At 39.7% G+C, this 15,556-nt stretch overlaps 1 protein-coding gene across 1 annotated transcript in view; it reads right to left on the bottom strand.

Annotated features, from left to right (window-relative positions):
- The window catches only part of DOCK10 (dedicator of cytokinesis 10), a gene marked incomplete at its 5' end in the record, with an annotated part of 84,354 nt that overhangs the window by 21,722 nt on the left and 47,076 nt on the right, over positions 1-15,556 (bottom strand). The window contains 14 exons of the mRNA XM_010292876.1: positions 1,670-1,807; positions 2,527-2,635; positions 3,318-3,446; positions 5,651-5,752; positions 6,408-6,455; positions 7,201-7,267; positions 7,426-7,540; positions 7,626-7,747; positions 8,458-8,569; positions 9,559-9,675; positions 9,803-9,978; positions 10,467-10,511; positions 11,805-11,901; positions 14,698-14,781. Coding sequence (XP_010291178.1) covers positions 1,670-1,807; positions 2,527-2,635; positions 3,318-3,446; positions 5,651-5,752; positions 6,408-6,455; positions 7,201-7,267; positions 7,426-7,540; positions 7,626-7,747; positions 8,458-8,569; positions 9,559-9,675; positions 9,803-9,978; positions 10,467-10,511; positions 11,805-11,901; positions 14,698-14,781 — 1,461 coding nt within the window. The remainder of the gene's footprint in view (positions 1-1,669; positions 1,808-2,526; positions 2,636-3,317; positions 3,447-5,650; positions 5,753-6,407; positions 6,456-7,200; positions 7,268-7,425; positions 7,541-7,625; positions 7,748-8,457; positions 8,570-9,558; positions 9,676-9,802; positions 9,979-10,466; positions 10,512-11,804; positions 11,902-14,697; positions 14,782-15,556) is intronic.

Below are 15,556 nucleotides of genomic sequence, written 5' to 3' on the forward strand. Positions count from 1 at the left end.
CCCCGCTGCAGTGAGCAGGGACACCTTCAACTAGATCAGGTTCCTCAGAGCCCCGTCCAACCTGATCTTGAATATGTTTAGCACTACTCTCAGGCCTTGGTACAGTTATTCTGAATCAATAATTTTTTCCGTCAAGCTTGCAGTAAAAACAACTCTCTGTCACATATTCATTCACACCAGCATTTAGTGAAAAAATTAGCCAACAGCTAAACATAATCCCATATGCAAATTAAGATTAAGTAAAAACTGCACACAGGTTTTCATACAAACACCATATGCAATGCAACGATCAAACTGGCCTTCAGAAAGTCCAGACAGCAGCTGGCACGCAGCAAGCATAAAAGCAGAGCAGCCTATCTGCAAGGAATGCAGAGTAGCTAACCAGGAAAAGCCTGTGTGGAGTTCTGTACTATAAAAGTTGTTCAGGAGAAAGAAAACACTTTGAGTAGCAAGCAAAGTCAGCAAACTTACAGCAGTGAAGGGTTTGAACAGCAGGAGACAATAGAGAGTGAAGGATGGCTCTCCAAACCATACCTACTCTTTATCAGTAGCATGAACATAACAGAAGACAGACTGAGGAGAGGTGGAAGTTGTACATATTGGCTACAGATCTCAAGTATCGCCCAAGAGGTTCTGCTGCAGGAACCATGACTGATCCCTGTTCTCACAGAACTATACAAAGAAAGAATTCAATCCTCAGAGCTACAGGATGAATGAAAAGGGCGATCCTGGATATTTATTTGTCCATCCCCATTGCACAAGAGTTCTGTTCCTGACTGTCTGGTATGTAATTTAACGCTGTCTGTGAATGGTTTACTTTATATTATACTCCCATGGCCTCAAGCTATGTTACTGGGAGAAGCATGATTTCCTCCTCCTTTCCTCCGAGATAACAACCAGAAGGAGGCCACATGGTTTAAACTGATCTACGCTATTGCGTTTCATAGAAACATCTGGGAGATCAGGGCAGCCTTGCTTATCCTCCCTTCCCCACAGCAATTGTTATGTGTGCTACATTCTGGTTAGTTTTAAGAGGATCTCATCTAAGTCTATGACTTGGAAATCGTGCAGTCTTTGCAGTTGGCACAAAGCGTCTAATTACCCATGATCATTTACATATGTGCAACACAAGCAAATAAACAGTTTGACAAATAAGCATGTTTTTGTGCAAAAACTATTCTATGTTGAAAACGAGGTATTTGTAAAACTGTATTAGTCTGGATGAACATTTGGTAAAGTGCAGGGAATACTCTCCTTGCAGCTCCTCTGTGGATAGCCGTAACCCTTCACCGCTGGACTGTGCAACCCAGGTATCTGCGATGAAGATCACGGACCTCTAGGGTTTCAAGTTTTCTTCCACAGGTGGTAAAAGCATGAAAGCCAAGAGGGCTATGACATAGCCAGACACCACAGACCTGGACATTACTTAACTATTTACTTTACAATTTTCAGTTTCTTAGTAAATTTTTCATTTTCCAAAACAGAACTAGTTTTTCAGATATTGTGAACTTCTCACTTTTAATCGGCAATAAATTGGAAGATCTTTGTCAGGAATGAGCATTAGTACAGTGAAGTTCAGAACTCTGAATTCGAAGTACCCAACTGTCCTCAAGCTGCACTTGCTGTAACATATTAACAGGTCAGACTAAGAGAATAAAACCATAGTTACCTTGCCTACAAACAGCCGTAGGGCAGCAAAGACGTGCTTCAGAGCTGCTGCTGACTGGTTGATTTGCAAAAAGAGCATGTGTGTGTCAAAGACTTTCTTCATCAATGCATTCTGGCAATCAGATTGCTGGAGCTGCCTCTGAAAAGGTCACAGACAAGACAGGACATTCTGGTTATTGAAGTGAATAAACAGAAGAAAGATCTGCTAGACTTTACATTGGAGTGTTCCTATGAAGATGCTTTTTTCAATGTAAAATTTCTGCTGATGAGGCATTTCCAGCTTGCTGCAGATCTTTTGCAGTTTTTCAAGGACAGCACTTTCCTATGCCTGTGCTCTTACTGGTAAACACTAGACTTAAGGGCTAGGGTGGCAGAAAGGAGACACTAAACCTAAAAGGAACTGCCTGCTCTGTTGTAGCTGTGAAACCTTCAGCAAGTCACCTAGGCCAAAATTTGTAGAACAACTTTTAAAGAGGCAGAGGATCCACCTGCTGACTTGAAGCAATATAGATAAGCAGTTCAGAAATCTTTCGTCTAAAATCTCTGATTATCTAGTGGGATAAGCATGATTCAGATAAGGTGACATATTAGTAGATGCATGACCCTTTCATGTAGAGCAGGGCTGTACATAGCCCTGGATACGTAAGATGCTCTTCCTCCACATCCTTCTACTTAGTCTGGGTACTAAGAGTCAATTCCTTCATAAAATACCTTCACTGAGGACTGGCATATCTTATTTCCCTACCTTGGTGTCTCAGGCATTTCAAGTTTTCTGTGTACCTGCTCCCCAAGACCTTCCTTCCACCACGTATCCCACATGCCACCAGTTCAAGCAGAAAATGAAACAGCAAAACATACCTGGTGGTTCAGAGTGTAAAGACACAACAGGTCAAGGATTGTGAGGGAAACTTCTGTAGCAATGTTTGCCTCTGTGTCTACACACTGTACAATGTCCGTTTCATTGGAGCTGGCTGCAATACATAAAAAGCAAGAAGACAAACGATCTTCTGAGTGTACTTAACGATGATGTAATTCTGCAATCTGGTCATTAAGTCTCAGCACAGTAGAGATGGGGTCCTAACTGCACATTTAACCAAAGGGGTATTTTGAAGATCATTGGTCATAGGAGATGAAAGGGGAGGGAATTTGAGTCAACTTTTACCAGCTGCACCAGTGACATAAGTATATTCTTTCATTGTTTCTGTTTGTTCTCAAAGGAGGAGAGAAACCTAATTGCAAAGTGGGACAGACGACTTTGATCTCATCATTTAAAGAACCTTCTGTCATGAAAAGGTCACTTTTATTGCTAGATTTAATAAATGTATTTCAGCCAGTGTACATCTGCTAGTCCAGCAAGGTACATAACTATAGACGCAAGAGATGCTGGGAAGGGGGCAATAACTTGTCATTAAGGCTATTTAAATATGTCAGGCTATTGTAATTATTTTTGTTTCTAAATAAACTTTGATCAACTTTTTAAGCTCAGATTTCTTAGTCTCCAGAAAAAAAGCAGATTCAGCAGCTCTGTTTGTGTTTAGACTCTTCTCTTCAGGCTATATTTCACTGAAACTCATGAAAACAGATTTAATTGTATACAGCCTGATCCAAACCCCATAGAATTCCAGAGGGAAATAAATAATTTTTTGTACTTACTTGCAGTGCTGCTGTCTATCATCTGCAAGAGTTTGGGGTTAGAAAGTGCATTTTTGCCACGGATTATTGGTAACGTTTGAGATCTATGATGCTTGTGGCCATCATGACTAGAAGTAGAATGCATCCTGAAATTGAAAGGTATCATTAAAAAAACAGGAACAAGGAATAAACTATCATGCCTATACAGAATTTTTCCATGTTAGTTAGAATTTTCTGCAGTACTTCTCAAAGGCTAAATAAAACAAATTGATGCAAAATTTTTCAGAGAAACAAAGATTAAGAAGAAAGTCAGTGAGGTTGACAAAACGAACAGATGTGCTGTGATTTCTTGAGATCACAGGAGACAAAACACTCACTGAGCACTGAAAAAAAAGCATCAGCTTAAAGAGCTAGCTGATGTTTAGAAAACTGCCTTTGGGTGAAGAGAAACTGAGATGAGTTCTGTTAACTCAGAATACAAGAAAAATGTATTCTGCTCATGGAAGAACTAACACAGCTTCTGGAAGAGGAAAAAAATGGTGACAAACTGACAACAGTAAAAATATGTATGCATATGCGTGTGTTCATTTATCCCTCTTGACGCTGACAAACATTAATTTATAATGAGAAGCTTAGAACTAAAATACCAATGCTTATCATAATTTTTGAAAGGATTTTGAATTTGTAACCACTATAGAATTCAGCAAGATTTAACATCCGCAAAATTCAGGTCACTTATTAAAATACACTTTTATTTATTTTTTTAAAAATGTAGCTTCCTAAATTTGCGTAATTTAAAAATATTCTAGGACAGCATTACTTCCTGCACCTAGCTGAACCCTCTTTTATGTTTGTTATTTTTATGAAATTAATTTAGAAAATTAACATTTCAGAATGAAAAAAAAGAAAAAGTTCCTGTCACCGGTATGGAATTGATGACCAGACTTTTGCCAATCAATGTGATCGGCAAGTCTTCCATCAATGGTCACAGTGGAAGGATCTGGGTGGACATCCTGGCAAGCTAATGGATTTGGAACGTGTAGAAATTTGATCTCAAGGTGCTTGCTTTTTTTTTTTTTTTTTTTGGCGGGGCGGTGGGAAGTCTGGTTTCATATGAACATTTCAGCAAACTGAAATATATAAATGTAAGTTAGAGCTGGTCACCAGCAATACTTCATCTCTCAACTCATGAAAAAATGCTCTGTATTACAACAGGCCAAACAAATAGCCATTTGGACAACAAATGCTGATCTAGAGGAGGTAAAGGGCCTGGAGACAGCAGAAACATGACTTTGTTTGCTGGATTCCTACCATGTTGGTTCATCTGCAAATGTGCAACAAAACAACAGTCTCCTAAAGCCTGCTTGCCAGTTCCAGATGGGGTAATGAAATCAGTGCTGTTTCTTGAAAACTGCACAGTAGAGGAACAAAGAAAGAAGTATGGCAGAGAAAGCATCTTTTTTCCCCTTTGTTCCATTCCAGGATACATGCTTATAATGGTAAGCATATTCTAGCTATACATAAATGAGAAAAGTCAATGATCCAAGCTCATAAGGAAGGGGGACTTTCTCACCATGCTCTTAGATACAACCACAAGCTGCACAGAGTCAAAAGTTCCCTTTCTCTCTCGAGTTTTACATTATTAACATGAAAAGAATCACACTTTCCCCTAAAGGGATCAAAAAGACTATTAAAGATGAGCTGCACCTGCAGCTTGTTACCATGCTGTCCATGAAAATGATTAAATCTTGGAATATTTAGACTAGGAGGGAAAAAAGACCAGGAAAGAAAGATTCTGTAACTGGCAACATGGACATAACAGTGTAAGACTATGCTACACTTCGCAGTGTGGAAGTAAAAAGACAGGGATCAAGTAAACCCACTCTTAATTTTGACTTTGTGTTGCTAGATACTTCCCCATCTGCAACCTCAGGTTATTGGGGAGAAACAAATCCCCCAATACTGTAACTGCATCCATAGATATTTACCCCTAAAGCAGTAAGATTCCATGAAAGCATAAGGTTGCAGACCTATGAATTCCTTCAAGTTGGGGAAAACTGTGGATTATCTTTCAGACAGGGATCTGAGCTGAAAACAACAGCTACTGTTTCTGCAATACTTAACAATACTGACAGTAACTAAGGATTCTTCTGAACATAACATTTTAAACAACAGCTTCTAAGTCACGTTGAAGTTAAAGGACTCAATTCTTTTACAGTTTATGGCTTTAGGGGCTCTATGTGTTACATGTTGTGTCATTTTCAGTCTACACTGTGACAGTGTACAAGGGCTGGAGGATGACAACAAAGATTGTGGGTTTATAGGAGTTAATAATATAACGTGTCATTACCATTGCGAGAGCAGACCTGATGCCTGGCCAGAGGAGTTCGAACCTTTAAGGGTTCCATTATTCTGGGTGGCCTGAACAAACTTAAAAGCAGCAGCAATTTTCCTGTTAAGAGAAAATAACTGTTAGTCCGTTATGGAACGTGACATTGATTTTGCCATGCCTCTGAAGAATAAATACAGGCCTGAGACAACCTGCCAGGGAGCGTGAACTGGTTCATCTGGTAACCTTTTGTTTTGCTACAGTATGACATATAGACAAGTTCACAGTGGTAGCATTAAATTATAAATGAAACATCAACTGAGACAAAGTGTGCATTTCACATTTCACAGCTGGAACACAATCTCATGCTTTTTCAGAGTGGGTAGGGACAGGAAATTTCTTTTTATTGCTGTGGAACATTTATCTATGCCCATTAAACCATTCTTTCCATTATATGGATGGAAAATACAGCCCTCAAGTTCCTTTGTTTGGCATATGCACAGAAATATGGTTAAGAATGGCCTTGTATTATGGGTTATAAATGCCATAGTGGGTATCATCACACGCGATTCATCTTTTACACCAGGTATGTACTCAGATGTCCAGAACATCACGATAACATTGTTTGCATAGAAGAAAAAATAAAATAGGCATTGGCTTCTGCATGTCAGACTTAAGCTTTCAGGAGAAAACTGATACACTGTTAGCCTCATTTAGGCCTAATGTCATGCAGTAGTATTTAAATACGGTAACATACAGTCTATAACTAGACAATTACCTTACAATATTGCGTTTTCCTAGATATCTGAAATTCTGCAGACAAACCCTGAAAGGTAAAACAACATATTTTATGTCTATTAATGGCTTCATAATTATGGAAAAAATCTGAGTCTTAGTGCTTTGAAGAGACCTGTGGCACATGCACTTCCTCGTAAGCAAACAGAATAGGATGCAGCAGTTCCCAGACTAGGGATGCACAAGATGTGGCACCACTTTCCACACCCTTGTTCCCTTTCTCCATGGTGGAAGATTCCTGCCTGGTGAGGAGGCAAAGTCAAAGGCAAAGACTTGGCTGCAAAAGCATTGCTTCTTCGCCAGGCTGAAGTTAAATAACTTGCATTTCACTTACGAGATGGTGAGGAAATTCTGAAAACAGCTACCTGCACGGATTCTGCAGACATGCATAGATTGAATTGAGCAAACCACCTTGGAGGTGTGAAAAGCAAGTAATTCTACCTTACATGGCTTTTCTTATGGTTTGGAAGTTTTCGGGAGCTAAATACTTTTCTCAATGTAAGAACAGAATCTCACCCCCAAATGGGGAAACCACTATGAAAATCTTTTAGGAGGAACACCCAAAGCATTATGCCCCTTGTTCATATTGGAGGATAAGGATTTTATTAGTAGTGTCTCATTATGACTTTGGAAGATTATGGCAAAATAATCTAAGATACAAGAGCTATCTCAGCCTATTCCACTAGGTGGACAAACTCAAAGAGAAATCATTTGCAGCAGTCACTTCAGAACATCATCATTTAACACAAAATAAACCAACCATAAAGTGAACTTACTCTAAAATGCTGAAAAAGTCTGTTATTTCTGAGAATGGTGCTCGCAACCAGTAGGAAATCAGTGCATCTAAAGGGAGATATTAAAATATATTACATGTCTGTTACAGGGAATTAAACTTGACCCAAAGCCTGTAGAACACACTGACAATTATTCTGACTTAATGTTTGGATTCAGCATTCACAATATTTTACAGCAATGTAGATTAGGAGTGCACATTTTTTTACCTTCTGAAATGGTTTTCATAATGTGAAGGAAACACATAAGAAGGCTTCTAGTTTCAGCTTGATCCAATTTGTCAAAACGAAGCGTTGACCCGATCAAAGACAAAGGTCTCGTTATCTGTTGAATTAACAGCAAAGGCCCTTCTTAAGCACAGAAATAGTTTTGCACCTCTAGTAACTGTTTTCAACATTTGCACATGTACCTTTTCACAGGTGTCAGTTCTCTCACTGTTTTTTTCATTGGTACTTGGGTTAGATTCAAGACTTGCTAAGGAAGCTCTGGAGTCAGCATGGTTTGCTGCAGAGATAGCTATTGATGAAAAGGCTGTAAATGAAAGTCATAGCAAACATGCTAAACTAAAAACATTAATGGATACAAAAACCTAACAAGAAAAATGGAAAACATAAAATGTGTCACATGCTGAATTGCCACCGGTGCTTTGAACTTCCAATAGCAAAGCCATTGATGGGTATGTTTAGTACTGAAAACATGCAACAAGTTGACGTAAAATGATTCAGTTTGCTGTTATTCATGGCATTAAAATGTTGCATTCTGTAAGGCCTGACTTAAAGCCACAAAAATCAGTGGAAAGATGCCCATGCACTTCCCTGAATTTTGAAGCAGGGTTTGGAGGAAGTGAACAAAGTTGTGTTTCTACCTTTCCATTAAGTCTGGAAAAACTAAGAATACTTGCCTCCAAGAGACTTCAGTTTTCAGGAGAAACCTTGGAACTATTCTTAAATCAGGCAGAGACTGCAAGAATGAACTCAGGCACCGGGATTTGTGGAAGCCTGAATAATGTCATAATTCCAAAACAGGAGAATAAGTGAAGCAGTGGAAGAAGAGGGGCTTCACAACAGAAATAAAACCCAATCCAAAAACACCCAAAAGGAAGAGAAACATTGCATATCATGTTTCCCTGAATATTGTATAAAACGGGTTAATAATATCCTCCATGAATACTAAGCAGAAAGCACGATGGATTGAGATACACAGAAATCTACCTGTGTGCATGATCAATCAGTCATTTATACCTGCTATAGAGTTCAGAACATCTTTAGAAAAGGATGTGTCCACAGAGTTTGCATGTTTCATTGCTGTCTGGCTCTGAAATCCTCCGGCTGTGCTCAGGTCATCCCTAGATCCCTGTATTTTGAAATAAACAGAATAAAATCCTGTAAATAATATCCTAACTTTCATGGTGACAGCACACCTGATAGACTTTTCTTAGACATTAACCTTGAAAACCTACTTTCAGTTGTTTAGACATGACAGCCTTAAAAGATCAAGGCTTACTATAATACAGCAAATAGTTACCTGCAATATGAAACCTTCTCCTAATTGGAGTTGTAAAGGACAGATCAAGTCTAACTGTGTTTGCTTCTTAAACACTAGCACAGCATTGGGAAAGGAGTATTAATTGCTGCTAGCAACGATCAGATGAAACAGGCTGGTTTGCTAGAAGGACTGAAAGACACAACACCCCTACAGAAATCTGTTTCTGGTTTTTAGGGCAGGGCTATTAACACGTCTAATCTTCTATGAAATAAACAAACATGCTCCTCCACATGCGCAGTTTATACAGCCATTTTCCGTGGTGGTAAAGCTGTACCCCTTCCCTCCTTCAGCTACTTGTATGCATTCCCTCTGCCTCCTGGTATAGTTCACAGTCCGCTTGTTGTACCAGCGAAACTGCTTGTGAATCCATGATGTAACCCTGCAGAAAATCTGAGTGTGATGGGAGTTTTTCTCTGTAACAACGTCTTCCAGCCACCTGCCAAGCGACCTGCCTAAGGACAGGGTCCTCAGCCCACAGCCCACAGCACCACGGCAGACGTACTGGATGGAATGGTTGGGGCTGCAAACCTTTAACTTTGAGTTTCCAGCCCAGGCAAAGCCAGTGTCCTGGGTCTGTTCCAGACCCACGGCTGTACCCTTCCAGAGCAGGCTCCCAGGGCCCTGCAGGTGCTCTGCAAATCAAGGGCTTCTAAAAACATTATAGGTGCAAACAAATCAGCATTCTTCAGAACTGCATTTTGTTAGCTAATTCATGACCAGCATAAGCTTCCCACCAGATTTACTGGGTCAGACCTCAGTTTGATCATTTAAATGTTCTGAAATATCACATTAATTACCTGATTGGAAGTATTGATATTGAAAAGGAACATATCCTTCATGTAAATCCTTGGCATATTGTCCAAAAGCATTCCATAGAGCGGCATATACAGGTTTGCTATTTGTGCCTGTTTTGCCTAAAAAATAAAACACACAACATAATCCTGAAGAAACTAAGTAATGTATACAGGTGGCTAAGGAAGTTTCATATATGTTTAGCTACTGTATGAACAAGCAAATGAAAAAGAATAAACAGTTCTTTACCGGCTCTGCGTATCGATCATCAAATGAATGCTTTGCCATTAAGTTTTTAAGCACAGCCAAAGCTAGGTGCCTAATATCCTGGTCTTCTTGCAAGGCAAAACCAACCTCCCGCAGCAGTACTCCAATTAAGAAATGTTTACGGCAAAATTCATTGGTCAATGTGTACTCTGGAATATCTTGGAACAAAATGGACAAGAACACTTAAATGAATATACAGGTTACATTAAAAAAACCCTCTCCTGTTTTCCAAATTTTCAGTAACTTCTATTGATTTAATCCACTGTTAAAACTTGATTTCCTATTTATCCAATTATGCTCCCTCAATTGTTATAATAAATTAACCTAATATTAATATTTCTTGAAATAAAGCAGTTTTTATAATTTAATAATGAAAGGCAATTTATATACACATTCCTATATAAGAATTTCAAATGTTTGCACACAGTAAGAGTATTCATTTTGAGGCACAGAGTCCAAATTGTTGTTCCCATATTCTACCTAGAGGAGTTCTAAAGCACAGAGAGAATCAGAATAATTCAATTTTTCAAAATGGTAAATAATTTTTGCCTAAATTTGCCACAGTTCAGTGGCAGAAGTTGAAGGAAATCTTAAAGCTCTTGATGCACAATTCTACTTACTCCTTATGTAGTCATTTTGTTCATACCTGATGTTCGATATTCCTGTGTTGATTCTGAAGGTGTCACAGGGTCTTCATTTTTCATAAATGGAGAACAAAAATAGGCAAAAATTATGCATATTGTTTTACTTAAGTGTAAAAATATACTTACTTTGTATCTTTTTTCTTTGATTTGACTCAAATTTGAATGAAACAGCTTCTACTGTTAAAGAAAGCCACGAGTGCCAGAACTGAACTCACTTTTTGGTGGTGAAAACTGAAGCAAAAATGAGACAAGGGCCCACAGTTTGAGAGATGCTGCATAGAGAGGTGATTCTGCTTTCCACTGGAAGATACCTTCCTCCCTCAGCAACTTAAAAGGACCACATTCCAAGTGAACTTCCCTGAAGCCACAGAAAACTGTGAGAATCGGGAATTGTGCCCAGGCCTGAAATCCCAGTGCCTTTGAAAATAAGAGGAAAAGCACCCGATACTGGGCATTGGCCACAAGGTTGGGTACAAAACAACAGATTTCAGTGCACGAGATAGAATGCAGGGCAGCTGCTGGCTTTGGGGCACAGGCAGGGTGGATTCACTCCTGTGGCAGAGCACAGGCAAAAACCTGTTCATGCTTCTCCGCAGAACATGGTTACACACAGTACCCACTCCTGCCTTGAGCAGCAGCTCGGGGGTATTACTGACACGTTCTGCAATGGGCCTCTCTTGCCTCACTGCTCCAGGTAAAACACTGTGCTACGTAGTGACCATGGAAAGTTCAGGCTTGCCAGAGGCCAAGAACTTGGGAGAAAAGGGTTATTGTGTGGGACACGCCTGCCAATCCTAGAGATACTCTGAAGGCAAAAGTACTAATGGCCTATTATGTGTGAGATGGATGTTTCCAGACTCCTGATGCCTGTCCAGTTCAGGTCTTGCCTCCAAAGGAGGGGCTGCCACATGGACAAGTCACGCTTCCAACAGCAGCAGGAAAGCCTTTCCCAACTAGCAAAGCTTCACAATACCCTTATCACCGCCTCAGCTTCTTCCCCTTCCTCCTGTACCTGCTCAACCTCTTCCCTAGGCTCATCAACTCAAGGCTACTGCAGCTTTAGTAATTAGTCCTCACAAATAGTCCAGTTCATTCACCTCAAAACTTCCAGTGAAAGTCACCTCCCACCTCCTAACTGGGCTGTCAGGGGTTGCGTATGTTTACACCATACTGAAATGATGTCGTTTATCACACTGCTTAAGTACCGCACCTGAAAAGCCATTTGGGGCTTCTGTGCCTCAGGTGCAGACACGGTACTTCACAGAGTTAATTGTTATCTGCTCTTTGAACCTCCTGACAATTTGCTGTTGTACAGAAACCCTTCTGGGGTGACACCTTACCAGGAATGTTTGAAGACCGTATGGGCAGACACAGAGGAATAAAGTGCTCATGGTGACAGACTTCTTGGAGAAAATCAAATTTGAACTGATGTAAAGTCTGAAAATCACAACAGGCAATGGCTCGGTTAACATTAAAACAGGAGAAATGGTAAGATAGAGCTGCACTACTATTTATCTCTACCTCAACATTCATACTCACACCAACAATAAAACCTTACGGCTTGTTATGCCAAGCTGCACAAATAATAAATGTTTGGTTTTCTTCTCTGTTATCAAAAGAACTTGTCACAGTTGAACAAGCTTTATTGGATTCCTCAAGCATGATTTTTCATTGAAGATGCACTGATAAATACAAGCTTGATCCAAGTTAAACATTTAAGGCATATTTAAAGCTATACTGGGTCTTTTCATGGTATATACTATTGCATATAATCATAGTGGTATCTTCTCCAGTTCACATAAATTTGGGACCATCGTAATTATTATGCCTTTCTTCTCTCTTTCTCTGCCTGCCTGCCCCGCCGCCCCTTTTTTTGGTCAACCGAATACAAAGTTTCAGCCACACAGGCCAGATCCAAATCTTACTGATAGTGGTGAAAATCTCCTCTACTGAGGCCAGTGAGTTCCAGCTCCCAGGGGTTTTGGTATTATGTATTATTGGTATTATTTCCTTGGTAACTGCCTCCCAAGATGCCATCCACGAACTTTTGTAGGGCCTTACAACTAGCTCAAGAATTTATCATTCCCACTATAATGATGTGCCACTGACATATAAAGGTAATAAATGACATCCAGTAATAAATTTTTATTTCCATCTTCTCTTTTCATCTTTTCAGCTCACTGTTATAAGGGGCAGAAAGCAGTCATTCAGGACTACCAATATGACACTGCATCGATCCAGATCAAACATTTGCCCTACGTTATAAAGTACTTCTAAAGGTCTTAAACTTGCCCCGCATTTAAGTCTGTCAGTCCCCAACAACCTGTAGCATTTCTGTTGCCACCATCAGGCTAAGATATCCGGAATTTGCACTTTTCAGAGTCTACCGAGTGGGGATGGTGGTGATTTTTTCCCTGAAATGTTTTATTGCACTGTAGTACCTAAACAAGAATACAGCAGACATGCAATTCATGGTCTAATGGCAAATAAAGAAATGAAGCACCTGAAATACATTTCCCATGAGGAACTGTGGCATTTTGAGGGAACACAACAATGAACTGAGTTCTAATGAGGTATTCAGCTTTTGAATAAATGAGTATTTCTCAAAGCGATGTTTAAATGTCAAAATATGGAATACTGTGAGTGATACTTCTGTGGAACAGAAATTACTGTGCTTCATTCACAGTCAAAATAAATTCAGACTGCAATGTTACAGACAGATATACCCATAAACTATTTATTCAAGCAGCAATATATGCTGTTACATTTTCTGAAGAGAGAAGTTAGATTGTAGTAGAATCTTTTCGATATGTAAACAACCCACTTGAAGAAAAAGACACACAGAAACAAATCCTGCAGCATGTTTTAACAACTGACTCTTGCGTAGGTGTCTGATTGAAAAGGAAAACAATGCCAGGCCTCTCCTTGAGGTCAGAAGTCTCTGATTTTATTTTGTGGCTATTGTTTTCAGGTGCCGCAAAGTCTGTTCCAGGCCCATCTGTCTCAGCTCCGCAGCGATTCTGCTTCCACGCGTTCTGACAGATGGCTCTGGAGGGATGCTGTGTGGCTGGCAATGCGCATGCACCTACTGCCAAGGAGGTGCCAAGTTCTCCTCTGCACACTGACTAATCTCAGGCTTTTCCACTGGCCATCAATTGTGTTTTAATTAAACATCTGTTTCTGTGGTTGAATGTATTTAGAGAAGTTTTAAACATGGAAACAATTTTCAGATTAAATAATATTATTTACAGAATTATAGACTTCAGGCTATGACATTAATACCGAGAGACTCCATTCTACATTTGTCCCAGGCATCAGGTGAAAGATCCAAGTGCAGCACGAAGTCGGTTTTAGTAAAAAACAGAACAGACTTGGAATAATCTCACTCATTACCTACAAATGCCGAGATCACCACTAAAGAATTATAAAAAGTTAATGGACAAAAGTTTTGTAAGCTTTTTTTGGAAAGAGGAGTCATCCAAAATGTGTATCTTGAACACCTTCTGTTATCTATCATCTTACATGCTCTGGTATGATAGCTCAAAAATTTAGCTGTGGAAGAGAAAAGCCTGTCTCATCCTGACGGATGAAGAGTAAAGAAGTCAAGCTGAATACTTTGGGGCCTTCTTGCAGTTTGAAATTTATTGTTTGAATGACATCACTGATTATTTTAAGTATTATAGAAGAAATTCCAGCTGCAGGGAATTTTCCTCATGGCAAGTACAAGTTAATTTGGAGTAGACTGGCTTTCTTGCATCATCAGTGAGGTAAGAGCTTACCATTCATTCAAAGTAACTGAGATGTTACATTCTCACTTGAGTTTACAGAATGGTAACTCATCCATATGCTCTAACTAATCTTCTCAAAGAAATTACTGCCAATTGCTGCTGATATTTATAGAGCAAACCACAAGCAAACCTCCAAAGAATCAAAGCTTAAACTCAAAGAATTTCTGACTGGTCAGCCTTTTGCATGTTTGGTCTGAGTAGTCCTCGCAGAGCCTGCTCTTGCAGAGCTGAATGAGTAGTTGTTTGGACACAGCTATTTACTTCCAGAAAAGAGGATAGATGGTTCAAAACCAAGAGGTTTCAAGACATATTTACAGTAAATGTTTTCACTGACTTGAGTTCTGAGCATGGTGAAGCCAAGGAACAGATAATAAATAATTTCAATATAAAAATATTCTGCTAGCAAGTCGCCTAGGAAAAACAAACAAACAAAAAATATCTATACCTTGCTATCTCCTGTTCCAAACATACTTATATAATTGTTGAACATCTTGAACACAAATCCACGATCCATAAATGTAAAACAGCGCTAAGAAAGAGGGAAAAAAGACTTATTATTATATAGCCACAAAAGCAGTACATGGCCTCACTTACCTGGCTGTTTGCCTTGCGTCACCTATAAACTTGAACCATTTGTGCAGGTGAAATTAGTCTCATGGCAGAGCAAGGAAAACCAGGGAACTGGTGAATCTGGTTTGATTTTTAAGTTTATTTTCATCAATAATAAATTGATCGCACTTTTCTTTTTCACCGTATCCACAGTGTAAAGTTAGCTGTCGCAGCGTACCGTGCACTAGGAGAAAGCTTATCTAATGAAAACCATTCACGTACTGCAACACTCAGTCACTAGAGGTGGCACGTGATGGGGGCTAACCTGGATATCTCCTTCAGTGACAAACCAATGACTCTTAAGGAATCAAATCCAGCCACAATACTCACTATCTATGAGCTCCATCATCTCTCTGTGAGCAAATATGCCCCTACGTTACTTTACAATAAGAACACCGCTCTTGCTGACTGATGGCGCTCAATAATCAGAAGGTGTAAAGGTTTTGAGGGCCTTGGTGCTACAGTTACTGACACTTCTTCCTTGCAGAGTCAGCCTACCAGATAGGGAATGCAATCCTGAATTCCCCCCTTTTCTGGTGTTCCTGAACTCTGCAAAGCTAGCGAAGCACCAAGCCTTCTGCCACACAGCATTCAAACAAGGCTGCTGCAACCCCAGCCTGGAGAAAGCCGTATCAGCGCACACCTATGTAATTCTTTCTGGCAGACTAAATTCGAAAAGAAATTAAAATACAGTT

The sequence above is a fragment of the Phaethon lepturus genome, unplaced genomic scaffold (genome assembly GCF_000687285.1).
Source record: "Phaethon lepturus isolate BGI_N335 unplaced genomic scaffold, ASM68728v1 scaffold49738, whole genome shotgun sequence".
In the NCBI taxonomy this organism is placed as follows: Eukaryota; Metazoa; Chordata; class Aves; order Phaethontiformes; family Phaethontidae; genus Phaethon; species Phaethon lepturus.